We start from the raw sequence: 26592 nt of genomic DNA, 5'->3' as shown, positions 1-26592 counted from the left end.
TCACCTTCACTTGGAGAGTTAAGCCTCTTAAGCAAATGAACTAGTCAGTTCTTCATGCGCTCTATTCATTGTCCTGTGAATCTGAGGTGAGAGGGTATTTTCCACGCTAGTGACAAAGTTTCCTATCACAGTGCATACATAGTATCTTTTGATATTTTGCCTGAAAGGCCAGATTTCTTTAGTTTGTGATGAGATCCCTGGGTCTTGCCTATAAATCAAGCATAATCAGTAGTGGTGGTACCTTAGTATTTTAATAAATGCTCCACGCAAAGCTTTTGTTCAGCTGCCTGGAGCATGTCTGGGGTTGAAACTGCCCAGGACAATCCTGGAGTCCACATGGCTCCCATGGGGGGAGGGGAAGAAAAAGAACAGGTAAAAGGCGATGCAGGGTTGAAGTGAAGACATGGGATGGCTCACCTTGCTGGTCTCTGTTTGTTTAATAGGAGAAGCTAGCAGGAGATTTTTGACATTTTTGACGGTGGCTAGGTGTTGCCACTGTGATTACTGTGTGAAAAACCATCTTTTTATTTTAAATTGCAAAAAAAAAAAAAAAGGAATATAAACACATTCTATCAACAGACACCAGAGCTGGAGGCAGCCGAAAGGGAGTCCCACTGCAGCTGACTCCAGTTCAAAATATTTTGCATGCCTGGAATTTTCACCCATGTCAGAAGTTTCCTCTGAGCCATTAGTGGACAGCCTATAGACACAGAGTTTCTATACAATAGCTCTTCCTTAGCTGGTAATACTTGATAGGGCTGTCAGACTCTTTAAATAAACCTTTGAAATTAAAAAAAAATGGAGGGAGGAATGGACACCGAGTAAGTATCTTCTCCTGGCCCTTAACACATCCCCTACCTCCTGCTGTCTGTTGGTCCCAGTGTTTGAATGGCTCTCTTGTATTGTTGCAGAGTGAGGATTCAGATGAGGATGAACCCTGTGCAATAAGTGGCAAGTGGATGTTCCAGAGGGATAGCAAGAGGTGGTCCAGGCTTGAAGAGTTCGATGTCTTTTCTCCAAAGCAAGACCCAATCCCGGGGTCCCCAGATGACTCCCACCTGAAGAACGCTGCAAGCCACGAGAGCATGCTGACAGACCTTAGCGAGCCCCAGGAGGTGTCTTCTCTCCGCAGCCTCAGCAGCATCAGCAGTGTCCCCACCCACGTGCCCCACGGCGGGGATGCTGTGACACCCCGGACTAACTCCGTCATCAGCGTCTGTTCCTCTGGCCACTTTATGGGTAATGATGACTCTTTCTGCAGCCTCCCCTCTCCCAAGGAACTCTCCAGCTTCAGCTTTAGCATGAAAGGCCATGAGAAAAACACTAAGTCCAAGACCAGAAGCCTGCTGAAACGGATGGAGAGCTTGAAGCTCAAGGGCTCCTCCCACCACAGCAAGCATAAGGCGCCCTCCAAACTGGGGCTGATCATCAGCGGACCCATTCTGCAAGAGGGTATGGATGAGGAGAAGCTGAAGCAGCTGAACTGCGTGGAGATCTCAGCCCTCAACGGCAACCACATCAACGTCCCCATGGTACGAAAGAGGAGCGTGTCCAACTCCACACACACCAGTAGTAGCAGCAGCCAGTCGGAGACAAGCAGTGCTGTCAGCACGCCCAGCCCTGTCACCAGAACCAGGAGCCTCAGCACCTGTAACAAGCGGGTGGGCATGTACCTCGAAGGCTTTGATCCTTTCAATCAGTCCACATTCAACAACGTGGTGGAGCAGAACTTTAAGAACCGAGAGAGCTACCCAGAAGACACGGTGTTCTACATTCCTGAAGATCACAAACCTGGCACCTTCCCCAAAGCCCTCTCCAATGGCAGTTTCTGTTCCTCAGCAAATGACAGCTCTGTGAACTGGAGGACAGGAAGCTTCCATGGCCCTGGCCATATCAGCCTAAGAAGGGAAAACAGCAACGACAGCCCTAAGGAACTGAAGAGACGCAATTCCTCCAGCTCCGTGAGCAGCCGCCTGAGCATCTACGACAACGTGCCAGGCTCCATCCTGTATTCCAGCTCAGGGGATCTGGCTGACCTGGAGAATGAGGACATCTTCCCCGAGCTAGATGACATCCTGTATCATGTAAAGGGGATGCAACGGATAGTCAACCAGTGGTCAGAAAAGTTTTCTGATGAGGGAGACTCAGACTCAGCCCTGGATTCTGTCTCTCCATGTCCATCATCTCCAAAGCAGATCCACCTGGATGTGGACAACGACCGAACAACACCTAGTGACCTGGACAGCACGGGCAACTCCCTGAATGAACCTGAAGAGCCAACTGACATCCCAGAAAGAAGAGACTCCGGGGTCGGGGCTTCCCTGACCAGGTGTAACAGGTACGATCCGTCCTGCTCCCCCAACGTTGGTGGGTGTGAGGTCAGAAAGGAATGGTTTCTATTGTAAGTAGGATGAAGTCTGGTATTCATAGCCATGTAGATTCCTATCAGACAGGAAATTGTGCCATCAGAAAGAAAGGGCATGGTTCATGGACATGGACATCGGGTTGAGGAAGATGAGAAAAGCTCAGATGGAGAGTAATGGGAGCTGCAAGTATGCACACGTGAGTGGTCTTAATGCCATTGACCTGCGTACTTTGGAATGGTTAAAATGGTCTGTTTGCCATTATGCATAGTGAACCCTCCTTATCCACATTTTCTGTATTTGAAGACCTAACCACATATTCTGAGAAAAAGTCTGCACTGTAGATGCATATAAGATGTTTGTTTTCTTGTCATTATTCCCTAGAACCTACAGTATAGCAGTTAATTATTCAACATTGATGTTGTTTTAGGCATTATAAATAAACCAGAAGTAATGTGAGAAGATGTGCATGGAAATGTGCAAATCCTCTCTAAGGGACTTGAGCATCCTAGGATTTGGGTATCTGTCCTTGAATCAACTCTACCTCCAACCTCCATGCATATGAAGCCACTGTCCTTTTTTTTTCTGGAAAAAGGGGTAGGGTATGGAGCTGGAGATGGAATCTGCATCCTGTTGGTTCCTAAGATGGCAAAGAACAGCTTGCAGCTGAGTTTTTGCGTCTGCTTTCTAAGAAGCCTTTGCTGTGTTCTCTTCCAGGCACAGACTGAGATGGCACAGTTTCCAGAGCTCTCATCGGCCAAGTCTAAACTCTGTATCTCTGCAGATTAACTGCCAATCTGTAGCCCAAATGAACCTACTGCAGAAATACTCACTTCTGAAGCTAACAGCCCTGCTGGAGAAGTACACGCCTTCCAACAAGCATGGTTTCAGCTGGTAAGCATAGAAATTACTCTGAAGATAGTAACCGAAGATAATGTGGGTCCACTCCTTGAGAACATCCCTTCACTGAGCACATGACAACATTGTCCTTTATTATGTCTTTAGTCTGCAATCTCATGCAGTCTCTGTATTCTTGAGGCCACATTTAATACTACTGAAGCCTGTGGAGGTTTGGGGGGGACTGCCAGCAGGGTAGGTTGATCGAGTTTCGAGCTCTTTGGATGACAACATTTTCAGTCATGGGGGAGGAAAGGATGCATCATTCATACCACAATGTGGTCATCTTTGTAGTCATTGGAATCATCTGCGGTAGGTCAGTATGTATGTGGTGTCAGATCGTATTTATAGAAAGAAGGAAGGAAAAAATAAGGACAATGTTATGGGTTTGTTTATGTTTGAAATTCTTAGTATATCACCCAGTCATATTTATACATGGTTTTAGGAATCTTTTTGTTATTGTTGTTGTTATTAAATTGTTGGAGATTGAACCTAGGGCTTTGTGCATAATGAACATATTCTCTACCACCAAGCTGCATCCTTGGCAATGGTTCATTTTTGACATGAACATTTGTGGCCTCGTTCAGAAATCTTGCTATATACTAAAAAGAGTTTATAGTATTATTTTCCCCTAGCAAAGATGCTCAAAGACTGAATATTAAGTTGAAGTAATTCATTAGAAAATATTATAGACCAATATCTTAAGGTGACAATTATTGGATGCATTTGTCCTAATTCCTTTAAAAAAATAAATCCAACATGGAGTACTTACAAGTAAGATGTAGACTATTGACTAGATGAGTCATGAGTGTGAAAAATGTGAGAGACCAAAGACTGTCTCTGGATGGATACTCAGTGTATTTTTCAGTATCACCTGGGTGTCCATCAAAGTGTTCACTTGCCAGTCGTTAAGGATACAGAAGCAACCCTATTCACTAGAGCACTCTAGCAGACAAGTAGCTGGTCGAACACTCTCCCCGCTCCTCCTAACTTGGATACGAACACTCTCCCCGCTCCTCCTAACTTGGATACTTACGGAGTGTATGTACAGCATCAAAGCACCTCTGGAGCAAAGGCGGTTATTATGTGAGTTTAAGTACAGAAGTTGTTTGTTCGGAATGACAGAAATAAGTATTGACTGGTTTAGCTCCAAATGCTTCAAATTCTCGTGGAAGAGCGTAATGTGTTCTTTCCACATTCCGCAAGCTGGATTTTTACCCCTCCCCCCCCACAAAGCGAGTATTATGCACACTTCCAGCCATAATACTGTATGTTTAACTGTATGGAAATACACATTTGGCTGTGCTCTTTGGCTTTACCTTTCCTCGAGCTATAAACAGGAATATGATGTGGCCGTGGGTAACACTCCGAAGTTAAGGCAGTCAGTCAGCTTCTGTGCTAAAGAGTAATATTTTCCCTACTGGCTATTTAAAACTGAATAGTTTAGATTCTCGTTTCTAAGGTGTCTACCCCTTTCCCACCAAAGCCTCAAGAATCTAAAAAGTCCATAATATTTCTTGAGTTCTGGTCAGTTTTTCCAGTGAGTCAAAGCAAATGTAAAAGCCCAGCATTGTGGGATCCACCACACAGTGGGGAGAAATTCTGCCCTCGGTTCCTTTCCTGTTTGCCTTGCCCTTTCTTGTCTCACTCCCAGGGGTCATTTGTAGAGCTCAGATGTCTGTTTGACAGCCTTAAATGCACGACATGAGTTTCCTGCTGTTGGATATACTGCTGGGGGAAGGGGGGCCGCTTTCAGGACTCCAGGGAGCCTGGGGAGGCTCACAAAACCCCCATTGTTCCTTTTTGTATCTTCTCTCAGAAACCTTAAGATGTTATGTTCTCTGGGGTCATCAGCAGGCGAATTTATTTTGACTTCAAATTGAGCACTGTTAAGCTCTGGAGTTGATTCTCATTATATAAGACCAATATTGTACATTTGCTGATTTCTCACACAGCCTTAAGAAGGGTCTTTTGAGCCTGATCTCATCTTTGCCCTTTGAGAACAAAATGGGAATTTGTTTTTCAAAAATTGTATCAGCAGAGACTAGAGTATTACATGTTTTCTGCTTCGGTTAAATCTTGTGCCATCTTATGATGATTGAGATCCATCAACTCCCTTAGTTAAAGGAACCAAGTTCCCAACATTAGCAGGGGAAGGTGGTTTCCCAACTTAGAAAATGTGACCTGTCCTTAACACTGGGCTGTTTTTTTTTTTCGTGATTGGTGCTCTACCACTTGGGCCATGCCTCCAGTCTGATTTTTTCTGGTTAATTGGAGATTGACTCTCAAGGGCTTTTCTGCCTGGGCAGGCTTCAAGCCTGGATCCTCAAATGTCAGCCTTCTGAATATCTAGGATGACAGGCATGAGCCACCGGCAATATAGCTCTTACAAGACCTAGAACAGCCCTATCCTGCAGAATTGTTAGTAGAGACAAAAATGGACACACATGGCTAGTCGGTGCTGAAATGATCATTTAAATTTAAACAGCCAATGGTGTTAGCACAAAACTAGGGCACACAGGACTTGCCTGGAGTCAGAAGAAGGATGGACAGACAATTCAACATTCTACCATGTCCTTTAAACAGGGCCGTGCCCAAGTTTATGAAGAGGATCAAAGTTCCAGACTACAAGGATCGGAGCGTGTTCGGGGTCCCTCTGACAGTGAGCGTGCAGCGCACAGGACAGCCCTTGCCACAGAGCATTCAGCAGGCCATGCGGTACCTGCGCAATCATTGTCTGGACCAGGTGAGGGCCGCTGCCTGCGCGTCCCATGCTACGTGCTCGCTACTTGTTCTCATTTTGTAGTGAGGATGTTGGCTTCCATCCTGACACCTAATATTTTCCTTCCAAAAGGTTGGACTCTTCAGGAAGTCGGGTGTCAAATCTCGGATCCAGGCTCTGCGCCAGATGAACGAAAGTGCCGTGGACTGTGTCAATTATGAAGGACAGTCAGCTTACGATGTGGCCGACATGCTGAAGCAGTATTTTCGAGATCTTCCCGAGCCTCTCATGACCAACAAGCTCTCCGAAACCTTTTTACAGATCTACCAATGTAAGTGTTTGGAATCTTATTAAGAGGGCTAGTGGCTGAGAAATGTGGGGCCAACCAAGGCTTTTGGCATCCTTCCATGTCATTTGTTGGACAAGAGACCTTCATGGCAACCTTGAAAACATAGGTCATTCGTTCTGCCTTGTCTCCTTGTTTATAGACTTGTGAATAATTTGAATAATTCAAAAACAATTTTGCCTTATTATCAGTCTGAGTTATGGGGAAGTTGTACGTTTTTACAATCTGACCTATCTCCTTATAGTTGTTTCTACTGCAGTGTTATTTCACATGCTTAGTTAAAAAACAAAAATAAGTACCAAGATCTCTTTTTCTCTCTCCTCCCTCCCACTCCCTTTCTTTCTCTTTCCATCTCCCCCTTTGTCTATAGAAATTTCAGTTGCTCCACATCTAACAGTTGTTATATTTAAAATTTCACAGGTGTCTGTGTGTTTCATCTCACTGTAAAATGAATAAATAATTTTTTTTCTGTTATTCATCGAAGTCCCTGCCAGGAATACTTGAGAAAACAATACCCATGCCCTTCTCACTTTTAAGCAAAGCTTAAAGCAAACAGTTGTTGAAATTAATGATCAAGATCAGGATTATAGCTTTTACAGCCTGGTGTTTTTCTTGGCTCACATTGGTATTACAGCAATGTGATTTAAAAGCAGCGTCTCTCAGTGATGAAGTTGTCTTTAGAACTGGCACATTGGGCTCTGTTTTATGAGAAATGGAGCTGCTCTGGATTATTTCATTTTTTTGTTTCATCCTTTCATATTTTATGAAAACACAGATCACATTTTCCCCACCAAAGTATTTGTTATGTATTGTAACCATGGAGCTGTTGAATCAGTTTGTCTTATAGTACTGCATTTGAGTGACTTGCTCTTTCCAGCAAATGCTTCTTTAAAAGTTTGCCTACTAAAGGAGACCTGAAGGTTGGAGTTGGGTTCCATATTTTCTAAACGTAGATTATTTGATGGATTTCCCATTTTGTATATTTTCGTATGTATAGACATTTCTCCATTAGCCTCTTGATATACTTTCTGAAACGCAAGAAACTACTAGTTTAATATGTCTGGTTTGAATTGGCTGGATATTTTAACAGCATTTTCCATTTCAAGGATGAACAAATCAGTCAATTATGACAGTCCTTAGAGATTTTGTTTTTATCATCTCATACATATCTCAGACTTTTCATTGAAACTATAAACAAAAGTTAGCTTCAGTCATTGAGGTGGCTAATGGGCAATTTTTTAAGTGCTTAGAAGAAACATTTGTTCTGTAAACTAGAAGAACACAGAACTGAATTCTGAGGTGGATTTAGGAGTGTATTAGTGTAGTGTTGCGGGTGTTTAAAAATGTTTAACATGTCCGTGAGACAGGAAATACTTGAGGGTAGTGACGCTGGTGGCAGCCCATAATTTCTCCCTTATTAACCTCTAGTATACTTTCTGCAAGTGCTTGTTCAGTGTTTGATGCTGATGTTTGCTTTGGGACGGGTTCTCGCCATCCACATGGAAATTCACTGAACTGAGGAGGAAATGCTTGTACCCTGCAGATGTGCCCAAGGATCAGCGCCTCCAAGCCATCAAGGCCGCCATTATGCTCCTGCCTGACGAGAACAGGGAAGTTCTCCAGACTCTTCTTTACTTCTTGAGCGATGTCACAGCAGCGGTAAAAGAAAACCAGATGACACCCACCAACCTGGCTGTGTGCTTAGCGCCTTCCCTTTTCCATCTCAACACCCTGAAGAGGGAGAATTCTTCTCCAAGGTAGGGCCGTAGGGTGGGAATGCAGGAAGCCTCTTAACGCTGCCATGGCCCACTTTCCTTTCCTTTCCTTTTATTTTTTTAATTTTTCTTTTTGCCAGTCCTTGGGCTTGAACTCAGGGCCTAGGCACTGTCCCTGAGATTCTTTTGCTCAAAGCTAGCGCTCTACCACTTGAGCCACAGAGATACTTCTAGCTTTCTGTTTATGTGGTACTGAGAATTCGAACCCAGGGCTTCATGCCTGCTAGATAAGCATTCTACCACTATTCCCACACTCCATTCCCACCTGCTTTTCTTAAGTATGACCTTCTAGACAACCTGGACCAACCAGGTTTTGAGAGCAAGTCCTCTGGGCTTCATACCTTGCCGTGGCCAATGTTGACTCTGAGCAAGTCTTAACGGTGTCATCGCACATTCTGCCAGCCAAGAACTATGCAGAGTTATTGATGTAGATAATATTGGTTGCCTTGGCCTCTGTGTGTGTCCGTAAAGCCGAACACTTAGGCTGTGCCCAAAATTAAAATAGCCAGATCCAAAAACTGAACAATGGCCATGTGCCAGTGGCTCACACCTATAATCCTAACTATTCAGGAGGCTGAGATCTGAAGACCAGAGTTCAAAGCCAGCCCAGTCATGAGAGTCCATGTGAAGCTCTCACCTCTGGTGAACCACCGAAAAGCTGGACATAGACATATGGCTCAAGTGGTAGAGCATGGTCTTTGAGCAAAACAGTTCAGGGACAGCTCCCAGGACCTGAGTTCAAGCCACAGTACACACACACACAGAAAAGGAAAACCCTGAAAGCTGGTGACAAGCCTCCATGATATTCATTTACTCTGGCCACAGCCATTGGTTAGCAGCCTTTCTGCTTAGAACACATATGTACCTCATGGGCGTGGCCACGGAGAAAATCAGGGAATCAGAAACCTAGTGAACACTGCAGTTTGCTAGACACTCTCTGTCAGACACAAGACCTTTCTGTTTCCATTAATCATCTCATTTCATAACATAACTAATCATCTCATTTCCATTAGTCATGTCATTTCCTAACAATCGTAGAAGGTGGACCTCCTTCATTCACATGAGGAAAGTGATGGTTGAAGGTGGTTAGTTAGTTCAGTAACTTACCTGTGCCTGACAGGAAGAAATAGAGCCAAGTTTGCACTTTTGTGTACAAGGCAACTAACTGGACCTAACCTTTCATCTTAAATCCATCCAGTGGATGGTTTTACTTAATCACTAAAGAATCCTAAAAAGTATTTCTCGCCAGGCACTGGTGGCTCATGCCTGTGAAATCTAGCTACTCAGGAGGCTGAGATCTGAGGAGCATGGTTCAAAGCCAGCCTGGGCAAGAAAATCTGTGAGACTCTTATCTCCAGTTAACCACCAGAAAACCAGAAGTGGTGTTGTGACTCAAAGTGGTAGAAAGCTAGCCTTGAGCAGAAAAAGCACAAGGACAGCACCTAGGCTCTGAATTCAAGCCCCAGGACTACCACCACCAACAAAAGTATTTTCCCACTAGAAACAAGGGATCTAGTTGTGCTAGTTGAAATCACCTTTGTTTCTGAAAGCCAGGTAGTGCTTAAATATCCTGAGCTAACGGTTTGCTGGAGCATTCCAACTTTAATGAGAGACAGAACTAGAGAAGAAAGTAAAAAGAGAACCCCTCTAGGAAACAGTAGTTTTATCCCACACCAGTGGGAGGAGACTCTGTTTATTTAACCATTAAGGATAGTAACACCACTTACCCAACTCCCAGTCCTAGCCTTGTTCTCCACCATGCGCAAGGCCTCTTAAAGGAACCTATCACTGAAGACAGAAACCTCTTAAACAAAATGGTTTTAGATGCCTCGGCTTTCATTAAAAATGTGTCTCTAATGGTTTTGAAGTATTGTTGATAAAATTCTGAGAAACACTGGTCAACTCTTTAACAAATGGGCTCCAGGGAAATTATTTTTTTCTTCTTTGAATTGGCTTCAGTGATACATTTGATTAAGAATAAATATATGAATGAGCTAGGCGCTGGTGGCTCATACCTATAATCCTAGCTACTTAGGAGGCTGAGATCTGAGGATCCAGCCCAGGCAAGGAAAGTCTGTGAGACTCTATTTCCAATTAACCACCAGAAAACCTGAAGTGGTGCTATGGCCCTAGTGGTAGAGTGCTCACCTTAAGCTAAAGAGCTCAAGGAGAGCATCCAAGCCTGGATTTCAAGCCCCATGACCGACAACAACAACAAAAAGAATATATAAATGCTTGACTCATTCCCCTCTCTTATGTTTCTTCTACCTAGGGGCAATGCAGACACATTGGTTTAGGATATAGTAAATGTTTGATTCATCCCCATCTTATTTTTATTTCTTCTATTTAGGGTAATGCAAAGAAAACAGAGTTTGGGCAAACCAGATCAGAAAGATTTGAATGAAAACTTAGCTGCCACTCAAGGGCTGGCCCACATGATTGCTGAGTGCAAGAAGCTCTTCCAGGTAAGGAATCAGGAAGCTTGGCAGCTGGGCTAAGGATGATGTGAATGGGGCTCCTCTTTGAGCCCCTCTCCTATGGAGAGTCTAACTATTTGGACAACTTTCCTATCACTTGAAAATAAATTACTGTGTTTACTTAAAAAAAGATAATATGAATGGAGACAAATTGTAGACTTGGTACTTGTTTTTCTTATCTTTTCTATAGTTAGAGGTTTATACATACTTAGAGAAATGATGTGTGTATGTCTTTTTGTTATACACTCAACAGTTAGTGATATCAATGATCCCCTAAGTTAAACTTCTTTAATTGGTTCTAATATACAGAATGTATATTAGAACCGTTCCTGGATCACTGTTCATCCTATTTTAGTTCTTATCTTTCTACTCTTAACTATTCAAAGAATACTGTTTGTGAAAGTAGTTTGTTTTTACCCTCATGATGTGACCATCCCACCATCTGTTGGGAATAAGGATCGTATTTCCTGCCCTGTCCTTTGCCTGCCCTGCCTTAAGGATCTAGGCCATTGCTTCTGTCCCCCACTTTTGCTGATGGCCTCTGTGGAGTCACTGCCTTTTTGCCTTTCATGGTCTTCCCAGGTTCCTGAGGAAATGAGCCGATGTCGCAATTCCTACACTGAACAAGAGCTGAAGCCCCTTACACTGGAGGCGTTAGGACACCTGAGTAATGAGTCAGCTGACTACAAGCACTTCATTCAGGACTGTGTAGATGGTCTATTTAAGGAGGTCAAAGAGAAGTTTAAAGGCTGGGTCAGCTACTCTACTTCGGAGCAGGCTGAGCTGTCCTATAAGAAGGTAAGTCCTGGTGGACTTCTGATGGTCAGGATTTGGAGTCATCAGAGAGAAGACTTCCTAGCTATAATCTCTGTGGGAATCCACAGCCCAGATTTGTCCTTGGGAACTGGGCAGCCAGCTGATTCAAGTTCCTCTGGTCAAAGTGGAGACCAATCACAGGCTGGCTTACACTTATTAGTACTTGAGAAGATTTTAATCAATTTTAAAGGAAATAATTTTGTTCCCCTCAGAAGCACATTAGAATTCCCTGGCATGTTTACTAAATAGTACTAGGCTTTCAAATCCATCTTAGGACAGGCTTAGATTTTTCCATAATTTGATGAAAATCCCTTTGTGCTCCCCATCTGCTCTGACTCCCCTTATTTTGGGCATCCTATATGACTTAACATGATAGATCCACAGAATGATTTGTTGAACATCTTTAGCACCTTAAAAAGTATAGCCAGGCACCAGTGGCTCACACCTGTAATCCTAGCTACTCAGAAGGCTAAGATCTTGGGATCAAAGTTTGAAGCCAGTTTGGGCAAATAAATCCAAGCCTTATCTTCAATTAACCAGCAAAAAGCCAAAAATTCAAGGTATGAATTTAGTAGTAAAGTTCTATCGTTAAGCAAAAAAGCCGAGCAAGAGCTCAAGACCCTGAGTTCAAGCCTCAGTACTATCCTAAAAAATAGACAAGCAGTAGTCCTATGATTATGACACGATTTGGGGGGTGCAAGTAAAATAACTGACTTTATCACAGTTACATCGATCCGGATCATGGTCTGGACCTGGATTTTGTGTGCTGGTATTGTTTGCTCTCTGGCCTGCTCTTGAATTTACTAAGCGATACTGGCCTACTAGTGGCCTAGATGAATTAGCTTCTGAACCTAAGGGCTTGTCTTCTACTCCCAGTTTGCCTTAAGGGTCAAAAGGTGTGCATGGTTTGTGTGAGAACTGAACAAGTATGTCCTCTTTTTCAGGTGAGTGAGGGACCCCCTTTGAGGCTTTGGAGATCAACCATTGAAGTCCCTGCTACACCAGATGAAATCTTAAAGCGACTACTAAAAGAGCAGCACCTCTGGGATGTCGACCTGTTGGACTCAAAAGTGATTGAAATCCTAGACAGCCAGACTGAAATTTATCAGTATGTCCAAAACAGCATGGCACCCCACCCCGCTCGGGACTATGTTGTGTTGAGGTAAGATCTTCCAGGTGCATTACTGTGGAACAGACAACTAAATGTCAGAAACGAGCCAAGATGGCACTAAATCTCCCAAGATAGTTACATTATTTAACATTAAATACAGGTCTCCACAACAATGATGACTCCTCCTTAAACATATAATATCTGCATATATGCCAGTGAGGTATTTGACTGAAAATGGTTTGAGCTCTTTTGGAATTGAACTCAGTTACCAAGACACATCAAATGAATATGCTTCTCTGTATAATAGATTTCTGCTCCCTTTTAGGATACATTATTTTTGTTGTTGTTAGAAATGGACAGTGAATGAATAAGCCAGGAAATAGCATTTGAGTCCCAAAAGAGATGTGGTTAAGTCTGACTCGCATGGAATCGTAAGTTCGCTGGAGACTTACTGAAAGAATGCCAGTGATCTTTAAGGAAATGTCACATCGTGTGTCCCAATCCTTTTCAGATTGGGACACATTCTGAAACATTCATGAAATGTGAAAAGGATGCTTAGCAACATTTAAAATTGGTTCTTTCCTAAAAGAGGACTGTCTGAGGATTTACCTCAGCAGAAGTAGCTGTTGTTTGTCTTGTAGTCCAGGTGAAGTGGTTCTCATTCTCCTGTTATCAGGCATGGGTCATGGAGCAACTGAGCCTGGCCACTCACAGTCTCCTCCACGAGTAAGATACCATTTCCAACTTAGTTTTCAGGAAGTCTCATTTGTTTGTTTTGCTCTCTGATTTTGTCTCTAGAACCTGGAGGACTAATTTACCCAAGGGAGCCTGTGCCCTCCTGCTCACCTCTGTGGATCACGACCGGGCACCTGTGGTAGGTGTGAGGGTCAATGTGCTTCTATCCCGATATTTGATTGAACCCTGCGGGCCAGGAAAATCCAAACTCACCTACATGTGCAGAGCTGATTTAAGGTATGTTCTGGTTCTGACTTTCTAACATGAGAGGAGTCTTTAAGAAGGTTCCTATTTTCAGCCTGGTGGAAGGAAGGGATTGAGTGTATTGGTGATTGAGTGAGCAGTAGTACTTACAAAGCAGCAGTTTCCTTTGGGCTAGTCTCTGAGGATCACTCCCTAATCTGGATTGCTTAGAAAATATACGACTAAAGCAATGCCAAATTTAGTGATTCTCCTATGAATTTGATACTCCAAGGAATGGCATAGTTTCTGGATCAGAACCAACTACCGGAAGTTTCTCATTTTATATTCAAGGTGTGTGAATAGTATGACGTGCACTTGGACTTGATAGTGATTGGTTACGATGACATCCTATGCCATAAATGTGTATAAATTCATAGCAGAAAATGATTAGAAGGCAGCAATACAGATTTTAGAAAATGAACTTCTAAAGCCCTCTTTCTAAATATTCTTTCATGGTAAATCAGTTCTCCTGTGAAATCTTTATGTATCTAGTTCTTCATTTGTCCCTGTGACCTGTTTCTGTGACATATGACAATACTAACACTTGCTCTGAGCAGTTTCAGTGAATATCTTGCTTAATATATTGTTCCTTGGGAGACCTCTGGTGCCAAGTGTAATGGACATGCAAAGGGCTCACCAGAGGATAAAAAATTGTAGCCTCTTACTTAGCATGCTTTGCTTATTATAAAATATAAGTGAGAATATGTGAAAGGCCCTGGCTTTGATCCCAGCAGTGCAAGAAAAGAAAGAGAAATGAAGCGATGGAGGGAGGGAGGGAGGGAGGGAGGGAAGGAGGGAGGGAGGGAGGGGAAGAAGTATATTGAGGAGTATCTTTACCTACCTTCCATCACTTACCAATTTTTCCTTCCTGTGACAGGGGCCACATGCCAGAGTGGTACACAAAATCTTTTGGACATTTGTGTGCAGCTGAAGTGGTAAAGATTCGAGACTCCTTCAGTAATCCAAACACTGACACCAAGGACACCAAATCCAGGTGATTACCAAAGCAAAACGACTGTGCCCACCACCTGGGTGATTGTGTCTAGAACCTTGCCAGTCCTTGGAAGAGGTCATCTGTTGTGTGATCCTGAAACAAATGCAACTTGGGGGTGTTAAGACGTGAACTCTGGTGATTTGATACATTTTTTTTAAAGCTGCTTCCTGTTTGTTTAAGGTCTGTATTATAGACCTTGACTGGAATATATGACTGTGCAAAAAAAAATGTACTTGTGTTCTTATTCACATTGCTTCTGAGAAGCAAACTCTTTAAATAGATTATGGAAGATAATGAAGAGACTTAGTTCTCTAGTGATGCCGCTGTATGTGTACTATGTCATGGATGGGCGGTTTGTGGAGGAATTGATGATTCCACTGTAAGAGTTGGTACTCCCACAGGTGTTTTCACTGAGAGGAGCAAGGACAGGTTTGCACAGAGGAGAGTGAATGTGTGTCTGTTGCTAGTTGAGTGGCATAGATGGAAACGCTGGAATGCAGTGTCTGGCACACTGAGATGGCTTCAAGAAAGACGTTGATGCACCAGGTTTGGTTCAACCTGGGTAAGCTGACTACCCCTGGGATCGTAACTAGAAAGGTGACCCAATTCCCTTGTCCATTTTTCTTTTCAGGTTTTTTTTAGCATGTTTCTTCTCCACCAGCTTCTTGTTTCCCTTAAATTGTAGATTTTTTCCCCTGACATTCATTTTAATGCAACTGGGATTTAGACCTAATTGCAAAAAGTAATATAGTTTGAACTAGTAAGATTAGCTCAGGAATAAATATCCCAGTTCCCTTATGGGCTCTAAAGAAGTGTTTTGTTTCTTTTTGGTGGTTTTGTTTTGTTTTGTTTATTTGTTGGACTTTCGTTTTGTCTCAGTACTGGAGCTTGAATGCAGGGTATGAGCATACTTCCTTAGCTTTTTCACTCAAGATTGGTATTCCACCTCTTGAGCCACACCTTCACTTCCAGCTTTTTGTTGGTTCATTGAAGATAAGAGTCTCACAGAATATCCTGCCTGGGTTGGCTTTGAAGTGCAATCCTTCAGATCTCAGCTTCCTGAGTAGCTAGGATTACAGGTGTGAGCTAACAATGTCTGGCAAGGTGATTTTGTTTTAAGTGAGATACAAATACTGATTGATCCTCTTAACATTTAACCCTAAAATTAAGCATCAAAACTTTTTAACCTGATACAGTTCCTCGCATTGTCAACATCATAGAAACTGTATGTCCCTAAGAAATTCCTGTAAATTTAACTGAAACACAAAATGCCTGTTTTTTGTTTTGTTTAGTTTAGATAGGAGGGAATTATTAAAAAGCATTCCAAAGCAGAACATATTTATAAATTGGGTTTGGCTTTTTCTCCAAATAGGTTTTCTGTGTTTTTTTTTCTTTTCCCCCATATTTCTTTCTCTTTTCCCTTAGAATACCCTTAAAATATATTTTAGTAGCACTGAAAATAGTATCCATAGTGGAGGGAATGGGGTTGTTTTAAAGAAAAAAAAAAACAGCAGTTGTTTGGGAAGGGTAGTCTTTATACAGGTTTTACTGTAATGGCAAAGATAGACAGTATTAGTAAATTTATTTTGTATGGATCAAAGGTGAATTATGTATGAGAGAAGGATTTTTATTTTGTTACAATTTTAGTTACCATTGTCAGTGTTATTTCAAAAGGTTCTTTGAAGAATTTGGGGGACGGGGATCAGATTAGAGATTTAAAAGTTTTGAGTATTTTGACTATCAATCAGTGTTGCTTGTAAAGCTATTCCTGCCATGTATATTCAAGTTTGACAGCTTCCTGATTTGTAAGATTGTGTGTTGTATATACCATTCTATTAAGATACATGTACACATGTCTGTCCACTGTGCTTTCAGACATAGATAAAGCATGAGAAAGATTATTATTTAAAACATACTTGTATTTATACCTCAGATATTCTTTTGGGTTTTATACCTCAAGGCTCCCTTTCCCCCATTGTAAATACACTTTACATGAATACAGTCTAATGAAAATAAATATAAAAGGAAGAGGTTTATAGTTTGCTCTATATCTGTACAGAATATAACCCAGTAAGTGCACTATTAAATGTTTAAGGGAAAAGTCTGGCCTTCTTTCCTTTGTATTGCATTTTGTCCTATCCTCAGAAGCACAGATTGTAAAGAATAACAAAGTAAGCGCCATCTGAAATCAAATGAGAGGTTTATTTTCTGAAGGAAAACCTGGATTGTGAATCGCTTTCAAGGCCAAACTGCAAGCCAGCTGCTCACAAACAGGAAATCCTGGTGAGGATTCAGGAAGCATGGAGACTGCAGGCCACCATCCAGTGAGGAAACACTCCTGAGAAAGCTACAAGAATAAACAATAGCAAGGAAAGATGCTTCTATGCGAAGTCAAGGTCACTAATTCATTCCATGAAAGGTCTCTCCCACATTTAACTTCCCTATTGAAAAGATGTCTTAGATCTGCAAGGAAAAGAATTCGAAGGATGTAAAGGATGTGAACACTTTCAACAGCTCTGCTGTTGTCACCTGAAGCCGTGATTACCCAAATTTATCCTTGTGACTTGTTGCCTAGATTGTAAGCTCTCTGAGGGCAGGCGCGTCTCCTGCACAAATTTATAATCCTCTACAGCAGCTTTCCGTGTTTTGTACTTGTACACACCTAATAAATTTATTATTTGTTCAAGTATGTTGACTGAATTCCCTTCTGTTATTACAAAAAGAGAATCTTAAGTTGTCATCTGTCTTAAACCCTTCCCTGGCATATGGCTGCCCACTTTGAGATTACAGAGGTTTGAAACTGAAAGATGACATAGACTTTTCTAAATTAAAGAAGTTTTTTTCTGATTCTTTTTCCTCTTCCTCACCTTCCCCTTCCCTTTACCCTTCCCCTGAGATCTAGGGATGAAATGATCAGATGATAGGGTGTCCACTGAGCTATATCCCTAGTCCCTTTGGGATTTTTAAAAAATTATTATTAACCTTTTGTTTTCCATGAGATTGGATATAAAAGTTAACAAGAGACTTGTTTCACCAATATTTATTCCTAGAAAGTAGGGGACATGCCAGTCTTATAATGTTTTAAAAGGCACAACAAAGGCTTTGAGGTATTTATTTTTATTTGTCTCAGCCCCCACATTGGGTTTAAGATAAAAATGTCTCTGGCAAGAATATCACAGACTTGTCTGAAGTCCTGAATCTCTTAAGTTACTAATAGGTTTACACACGTAGACCCTCGGGGGGTGCAGGAGCCTCACAGACACCCATGTGGACTTAGGTTGCTTTTGACACAGTGCATTTGCTTACTTTCTTAGTGAGCTATCCAGCACCAGCTCTGTGCCTTCCAAAGTGCTCAGCTAGCGCTGAAAGGGATCCTGAGCAAGGCTAGTAATGCCTTGCCTGCCCTTGTATCATTTACCTGCACCAACTTATTCCACTAGAAATAATGGTAGGTAGTGAGCTCTGGGATGGGCTGCCATAAGGGGAGCAGAGATCTTCAGTAAACAAAGCTCAATGGAGGATTGTTTTTCACCCAAAAGCACCTCACCTGCCCATTGGCGCATGGAATTAAACGTTTTGCAAGGCAAAACTATGAAGACAAGTGGAATTTTGGAGATGTAAAATCTAAGGAAAAATGGAGGGAGCTAATGATCCTTTTGAGTGTAGAGGTGTGTGGATATTATAGTTACACACTTGTATCCACACGACCCCTCGTGCACTTACTTAAGCCTCTTAAGTACAGACATTGTCACCAGTCTATGTGCAAGGTATAGCTACAGAGATAAGTGACAAACTGAAGTCCCCTGGTCCAGAAAATCTAGAACTGTCATTCCAGCTCAGATACATCACCTCAGATAGTTTGTTGATCTTTTCCTAAGTGGGAGGCAAAATTCTCAGAGCCAATCAGAATGGCAAAGAACAAGGAAAATGGCCTGTAGCAAGTTGTAGTCTATGTCCCAGTATTGAAATGATGAAAAAGGAATTAAGAAGTTTTGTTTCAGATTGTTGGTGAAGTCATATTTGTGCTGTCCAGCAAATCAAATAATTTAAAATAAAGATTCCACTTATCGTGAAACAGAAGAATATGATTTTTCCCTATTGCAAGAATGATTAGACATGTAGTCTGATTATAAACCATTAGTCTTACTCATTACTCACTACTAGTACTACTACTACTATTATATAAGACTGATCTTATTCACTACTCATGTCCTGAATACTAAGGCACATTAACTTAAGGCACATTAACTTACATATCATGAAATGCTATTGTTCTTTGTAAAGATACTTGAAAAAGCAAGGGCTGTATATAAAGATGAAACAGAATAGCACCCAAACGCTTTACCTCATCTGCCTGTTAGAGCATCCATCAATGATTATAAAACAAAAATCCTAAACAGTGAGATCACAGCACACATGTCATGTTGGTGTTCCATCAGGATGAAATTTGCCCAAGGAATTTAAATTCCATTTGCCCAAGGAATGCAAATTACGAAAGACCTCAAAGAGCCCGGTGGCAGGAGAAACTCAGGTAGGTCTGTGCAGTTGCAAGACATTTAGGCCCATTCTTGAGGCCATGATCAGTCCTTTGCAGGCAGGGAATTTGCAAAATCATGTTAGCAGCTGTAGCTTAGGATAATTGCCCATGTGAGTATACACAGTTCCCACAAGAACAGCCAGCTGGCCTGTCTAGACCCAAAGCTGTGTTGATATCTTCCACCTAAATATCTCTGAAAAAGTTTTTCATCTTACTTGATTTTTTAAAGAGATTGTTTTAAGGCTAGAGGTGTTCTTTCTGAAAGCAGCCTCTTACTTCCTTTTTTCCTATTCAGATAGAAAGGATCTCAAGAAAGGAAAGGATTTACTCTTCTTACCAACCTGAGAAAGGATTTTATCCAGTACAATGAAGAGTGACTCACTCTTGTAAAAATAATGTGATTCCTAAGAAGTTTGGTTCAAAATGTTTTTTAAGTTGGTACTTTACGTGTTTATTGTTTTTGTTTTTGTTTGACTGTGTTGCTGTCCTAGGAATGGAACTCAGAGCCTCATAGACATAATGCTAGGTAAGTGCTCTAACATTGTTAGAGCCCTGGTTATAGGATTTTTTAAAGTACAAATGCTTTTGACCTAAGTCTGAATGAACTCGTCAAAAGTTTTAATCAGACCAGATGTTTTCTATAAAATACCAGGCAATGGAATAAATGTTTTACATACAGTTAAAAAATCTCATTTAATATATATTTAAACATATAACTGAGTCATATGACTATTCACACAAAATATACTAACTAAAGTATGGCATACGCAGGGAAGGATCCCAGTGGTGTAATTCCTTTGAACGGCTAACTTAAAATGACTACCATGAAAGCTAGAACATAACATGTTGTGGCGTTGGGGATGAGAGCAAGGAGAGACGGAAGAAGGGAGACAGGAGGGTGATCTAAGACAATGACAATATTTAATGCACATATGTAAAAGTGGATGGGTGGGTTTGGGAGAGATGGAGGAGGAGAAAGATGAAAAAATGACATCAAGATACATTGTACTCACAAACTGACATTTTGAATTGAGACTCCTTTGCACAACCACCTAAAGACACATAGCTATATCTAGATAGATAGATATAGATGTAATTTAAATCTCAAAGCAGTCCTTTGAAGTTCTTTTAGCCACACCCCCTTTTTTTTTCAGCTGTGGGGCTTAAACTCAGGTCCTGGGCACTGTCCCTTAGCGTTTGTGCTTAGCGCTTTGAACCACAGCTCCACTTCCGATTTCCTGGTGGTCAATTGGAGATAAAAGTCCCATGGACTTTTCTGCCTGTGCTGGCTTTGAACCATGATCCTCACATCTCAGCCACTGAGGCATGAGCCACCAGTACCTGCTTTAATCCTTTTTTATAAAAAAAATTTTTTTTGTAAATTTTTTTAAAAAAGGTTATTTACTTATTCTGTGGTTGCACTTAGAATTTTCTACCTTGGAGGAAATATTCTGTATCTTTCCTGTCTAACACGATAATGGCCACCATATCCAGCAATTGTGCGGACCAATATGGTCAGTGTGACAAGGCCTAAATGCTTTATTTCATGTAATTTTCGCTAATTTATAGAGCCATGTGCCCATAGCTCAAGCCTGTAATCCTAGTTACTCAGGAGGCTGGAATCTGAAGCATAATTCAAGGTCAGTCTGAACAAGAAAAGTCCATAAGATTCCATCTCCAAAAATAACCAACGAAAAACGACTGAAGCCATGGCTCAAGTGGTAGAGTGCCAGCAAAGCAAACAAACTGAGACAGAATGAGTCACTGAGTTCAAACCCTGGTACCAGCAAATAAGTAAATCAGCAAATAAATGAACTGAATTAGATTTACACATGGATGGTGGCTCTTGAACTGATTAGTGCAAAGTTTTCATGGAGCTAAGATTTTTTTCAAGTGATCCAAATCCCTGGCTCTCTCTGTTCTAACTATAATAATCCTTAAAAAAATAATTCTCAAAAATCCAACTGGTCACATTTCAGATCAGAAACATCCACAAGCCACAGGCTAACACATTTCCCCCAGACTAGTACCATTTACCTTGTCCCAAAATGGCACTGGAAGACTTTCCTGCTAGATCTGCACATCTCCAAATCAGAGACAAAGATGAAGTTGATCTGGCAGTGTGTTGCTTTGGAAGTAGCGCCTGTGCTCTCCTTATCTGTTGTGGTTTGGATGTTTACTTAATTGCTAAGGGAGGGTGAACAGGAGAGTAGATGCTTTTAGAGAATAGCATCTGAGGAAAGCCCCACCACACTGGTGTGCACAAAGGAGGAAGGCATTTGCTAAGGATCGTGGAGCATTACAAAAGCGATGTTGATGTTCTTCAGACTTTCACCCCACCACCTCATCTAGATTGTTCATCTCAAACATGAGGAACCACAGCTGCTTATGGAGCCCTGAATCCACTGGTGCCTTAATCTTGACTTTCCAGTCTCCAGAACAATGAGGAATCAATATTCAGTTTTATCAACTTAAGAAAAAGAAGATGTCGTTGATCTGAAAGACTGCATAATAATCCAGAATATTCTCCCTGACTTGCTGTGAGCAAAGCAATCCTTGTTGTCCTTCATGAAACGGTGCCCATAGGCTCAGTTGTCTGGTAATGGGCTTTCTTTCACGTTGACGAGACTGGCCATTTGACAGAAGCTGAAATGAGTTCTTGATCCAAGTGCTAGAATTTGGATCTTACATGCCTTCTAAAGACCTATGTTAAAGGATTGGTCCTCAGAGTGACATGATAGCAGGTGTTGGAAACGTTAAGGGGTGGGAGGTATCAAGTAATTGGGAGTGAGTCCATGAAGAGATTTGTGAGACTCTAGTTGCTTCCTTTTTATCTTCCACAGTCCAGCCATGAGGGGACCGCTTTGCTCTACTACTCACTCCTGCCAAGATGTGCTAGTACAGGCCCAGAGCAACAAGACCAACAGCTCATGGATGGACACTTTGAAAATGATTAGCAAAAATGAAACTTGCCTCTTTATAAGATGATTGTCTTGCGTATTCTGTCATAGTAATGGAGAACTAATGTGCAAGTTTCTTCTCTCCCCCCACTCTTCCTCCTCCTCCTCCTCCTCTTTCTTTTTTTTTTTTTTTTTACTGCTACTGGAGCTTAAATTCCAGGCCTTGTGCTCTCATTTGGCTTTTTCACTTGAGGCTGATACTCTACCACTTGAGCTACATCTCCACTTCCCCATGCCAGACCAAGTCTGTTGACAAAGATGTCTGTGCTCAAAAATCAACAGTAATAATCACACACAAGTCACAAATACATCTTCCCATTTTCTAGCTTTTCCCTGGCAAAGGACTCTTCATTATCCTCTTTAAATCTTTCAAAGATTTATCATATTAAATCATATAACAGTGAGAAGATTTTTTTTTATTTTCAGGGATTATACATATTTTTAAAAACTGTTCACCAAAGTTGAGAGCCTCTTAAGAGGAAGTGTGAAATAACTTCCATTGGTACAGGATTTAAGTGTTCTCAATGCAAAACAACTTTCTAGACGGTGGCTCATGCTTGTAATCTAAGCCTCCGCAAGATCAAAGTTCAAGACCAGCCCAGGGAGAAAAGTTTGCTAGACTCCATCTCCAAAATAATCAGCAAAACACAGCTTTCAATGTAAGGCTGCCCACAGTCTCTATCCCAATAAGATTATATCTCAATCACTTGACACAGTAATTAACAGGCAATAAGGGATTTAACATCTGCCACCCTCCCCCCAGAAGCCAGTTTTCCTGACTTCCTCATCTAACAAATAAGATGCATTTTTTTTTCCAGTAACAAAGAAAAACCAAGCTTTTCTTGTTGCAATGTTTCAAAATGTAAATATACAAATAGATCTCTAATAGCATTCCAGGGACACAGGAAATTCAAAGTTCACACACTCTGTAAAGATTACTAAAGCAAGAAGAACAAAAAAGAAAAAAGAAAAAGAAAAAAAAGGCCCTTCCGGGACCGTGGGAGATAATCCAAAAAACTGGAGAATTTCACCCCAGGATCCCACAAGCCCACAGTGCTTAAAATGGCATATGTTTTCCACAACCAAAAATAAAAGGAAAAGATGCTAAATTTCCAGAGACAAACGAGCTGGCTAATAAGGTAGGCTGGATGAGAGTAGAATTGTTCATTTGTTGCTTAGTTGTGGTTATTGTTATTAAGGATTTTCTGTTTTGTTTTTGGCACTTTAATGTCACAACACTCGTGGACAGGCCTAGTCTTTGCGTATCTCACTGTTGTTTTTCTCCCTAACTGGAAACTTGCAGCAGTATCACACACAAACTCTCATTTTGAAGGAAAAGTTTCAAGGGATAGTTTAACCTGATTCTTGGCTGTGTTTCATTGGTTCAGGGGCCATTTAAATATCAGAAATGCATTTTGGGTGATTTTTGAGTAACACCAATTTTATGAACTTAACCTCATTCATTTCATTTTCCTCACTTTTTACTCTTCACTGATTCTAAATCCATTTAATTTAAAGAAAAGATCAACTAAGAGAAAAATCAGGACACAGAAAAACAATGCCTCCACATAAAACAAAACTATCATTTGGGCAAGAAAAGAAGCAAAGTAGAAAAGAGGCTATGCAATAGAAAACGAACTTATTACCTGATGTATGTAAAGCTACCCCACTGTATATCACCTTTAAAACAGTAAAATAATTTAGAAAAAAAACTGTAAAAAAAATCTATACCCAAAAAAAACTGCACCCATATGAAATATAAATATTAATCAAGCTTGGGTGTCCAGACCTCCACGTACAAGATGATTAGGGCTATCTGCTTTCTTTTCCTGATACAGCATCTGCAATTGAGCAACATTGGCCCTAGATTTCCACTTAGCAATCAATTCACTGAATACACATTTGTTGACTATCTACCATCTACCGATAAAAAGGTCCCCCAATGAAAGTCAGGCCTCTTGACTTAGGTGCTATAGAATCTTTCTGAGGAGACAGAAGAAACACTTGAATGAAATGTTGTGGAAGACCCACCGACATCCAGGGGAGATGACATTTGAGCTGCATGGTGAGGATGACAGGTGGACAGGGATTTCAGGTAGGGTTAATGCTAGAGAGAGAGAGAGAGACTGGAAAAGCCTGGAGTGGTGAAAGAACAGGGAGTTTAGGCCTGGCTGAAGGGAGGTGTTCTGGAACAAAGTGCAGGAGTGTAGAAAAGCAGTCACCAATGAAACTGTCAAGGGACTGGAAAAGGACCTGAGGTGAAGGCAAGCTTTGAAGGAGAGGGGTAGTATGGAAGCTGGACTCAGCCAGGATTGAGGCATGGCAATCACTGCGGAATCCCTTAGGAAAAAAAGCACCCAAGTGATCACTTGGGGATAACCAATACTCAGGGACAAAACATTAGCATGTGCAAGACCCTAGGTTTAATCTCCAGCAATCTCCCCCCTCACACAAACAGACAGACAGACAGACAGACAGACACACACACACACACACACACACACACATACACACACACACACACACACACACACCATGAATGCCAGAGCAAGAGAATGCCTTGGGGAGGAAAGGAGAAAGGCCCAGGAACAGAGTTAATTAGGGGGTAGAATCACCTAGGAATGAGTGACTAGAGGGAGGGCTTGCTCCCCATAGCTCTTCAGCCTGGCTGGAGGGTGACATCACTGACTGAGATAAGCAGTCCAGGAGGAAAAGTGGGGTTAAGATGAGGGAGGGAAGGAACTCGAAGTTAGATTGAGAGCTGACATCTAAGAGAAGCTGCACCATGGGCCACAGAAATAGGGGACAAGAGTCCCTGGATGCAGCCAGGTCTAAGGCATGAGTGGAAGGGTAAATGGTTACTGTAGCCATGGCCCAAAGGGAGACAAACTGGCCCTGAGAAGGATAAGGAGGCTCCCCTTGGGCTGTCCCAGACCTGAATTCTGGCTATGTGTCTACAGGTTACTTGTGCAAACACTCAAGGGTCATCTATAGCGAGGTGAGTTGGCTGAAAACTATCAGGAACCTAAGGGTTTTGTTTATTCTTAACTTGATATTTTAGGCTCCTGAATTCCCTTTGGTGGTTGAAGGCAAGGAATTTCCTTTATTAATCGCTTCTGTGAAAGGGCTGAAGACATCATGGAGAAATAGGAGAAAGAATGGAAGGGTGCTCGTAGCTCAGGCTTACTGATGCTTACCCTCAAAAGTCAGCCTGGGCAGAAAAGTTTGTGAAACTCTTGTCTTCAATTAGCCACACAAAAAAGCTACACGTGGAGGTGTAGCTCAAGAGCTAGAGCTCCAGCCTTGAGCAAAAAAGCTAAATGACAATGGAAGGCTCTGAGTTCAACATAATTCCTGATTCACAAAGTTAGCAAGCATTTAGCAAAGTAAAGAACTGGCTGATTCATTCTGTATCTTCAAAAGGGGGAGGCAAAACCAAGACTAGACAACTTCAAGTTGAACTGCAGCACAGCAAGACTGATGAACTAACTCAAACACCGTTAGTTGACTTTGTAAGGAATAGCACCCCCTTCTTACTGTGGTGTCACTGGCAATGCTGAGATTATAAGAAGCCCCAGTAGGCAGTGACATATAGATGTTTATAAAGCATAAGGAAACAGATTTAGAATGGCTTTATTGGGATACTATAATAGACATCCATTCATTTTCAGAACATGAAGATTCTGGGGATTGAAAACAAGGGAAAATTCGATATCCTGGGCTGTGAAGGCTGAGCACTTTACACCAAGTATTCAGCCCTTCTTCACCATCCTTGTTAGTGAGTCAGGCACCACCCAGCAGGACCACAGGCATCCCCTGTGGTGAGCCGGGAAAGCCTAACATGCCTGAACACTTTAGTGAAAGAGGTGAGTGGAAAAGTTTAAAGCCTGCCTACCTAACTCCAAATCATCCTTCAAGAGAAAGTTGCTCTAAGAAGCCCCTCAGGGGGTGGAATCTGTTTTCTTGTATTGTATTATAATTGTCTAGGTCTGCCTTTTCTTTTGCTTTGATTCGTTTTGGTTCAGGTCTGGGTTTGTAAAGGAAAACATTCCTTGATTCCTTTCCCTGTTCTCAACACCAAACACAGGGCCTGGCATACTTTCAGAGCTCTGTACAATGCAAGGATGAGAACCCAGACAACTGGCTTTACAATGAGAAGGGTCTCTGAAGACAGAGGACATTATTTTGGACCATGAAAGTTCCACCTCTGAGCTAAGGAAAAGACTAAGGGAGGAGGGCCAGCATGATTTGGGTTCTTCTGGGTACAGGAACCCCTTCCCTGAGGCAGGGAGTAACTGAGTTCATTTCATATAAGTCACTCGGGACTGGCTGACTTATACTGAGTGCAAGTGTGCTTTGGCACACAATCTTACAAGTTGGAACGTCCAAGAACAGGACACTGCATCAGCTTGGTAAGAGTCTCCTGCTGCTTCAACTCATGGTGGAAAACAGAGAGATACACAGATGGGATCAGAAGAGGAAAAGGACTGGACTTTGGCAGTAGGTATGCCATTCCTGTGAGAAAGGTAGGAAACAGTGCATTGAGCCCTCCACCCCACCCACCTCAACTTCCACTGCCCTCACCGCCCAGTGCTGCTGCTTTGAGAAGTACAGTT

At 41.9% G+C, this 26592-nt stretch overlaps 1 protein-coding gene across 4 annotated transcripts in view; it reads left to right on the top strand.

Annotated features, from left to right (window-relative positions):
* Positions 1-17165, top strand: part of Dlc1 (DLC1 Rho GTPase activating protein) — a 436178-nt gene extending 419013 nt beyond the window's left edge. For all 4 annotated transcript variants that reach the window (XM_070016284.1, XM_070016283.1, XM_070016286.1 and 1 more), the window contains 10 exons: positions 912-2338; positions 3081-3257; positions 5847-6006; positions 6115-6313; positions 7872-8085; positions 10454-10568; positions 11163-11378; positions 12341-12558; positions 13306-13479; positions 14363-17165. In XM_070016284.1, coding sequence (XP_069872385.1) covers positions 912-2338; positions 3081-3257; positions 5847-6006; positions 6115-6313; positions 7872-8085; positions 10454-10568; positions 11163-11378; positions 12341-12558; positions 13306-13479; positions 14363-14483 — 3021 coding nt within the window. In that variant the 3' untranslated portion in view covers positions 14484-17165. The remainder of the gene's footprint in view (positions 1-911; positions 2339-3080; positions 3258-5846; positions 6007-6114; positions 6314-7871; positions 8086-10453; positions 10569-11162; positions 11379-12340; positions 12559-13305; positions 13480-14362) is intronic.
* The last annotated feature ends 9427 nt before the right edge of the window (positions 17166-26592 follow it).

The sequence above is a fragment of the Dipodomys merriami genome, unplaced genomic scaffold (assembly GCF_024711535.1).
Source record: "Dipodomys merriami isolate MVZ:Mamm:240054 unplaced genomic scaffold, mDipMer1.0.p SCAF_12, whole genome shotgun sequence".
NCBI classification, from domain to species: Eukaryota; Metazoa; Chordata; class Mammalia; order Rodentia; family Heteromyidae; genus Dipodomys; species Dipodomys merriami.
The sequence above is the reverse complement of the archived record's forward strand: the minus strand, read 5'-3'. Positions and strand labels throughout refer to the sequence as shown.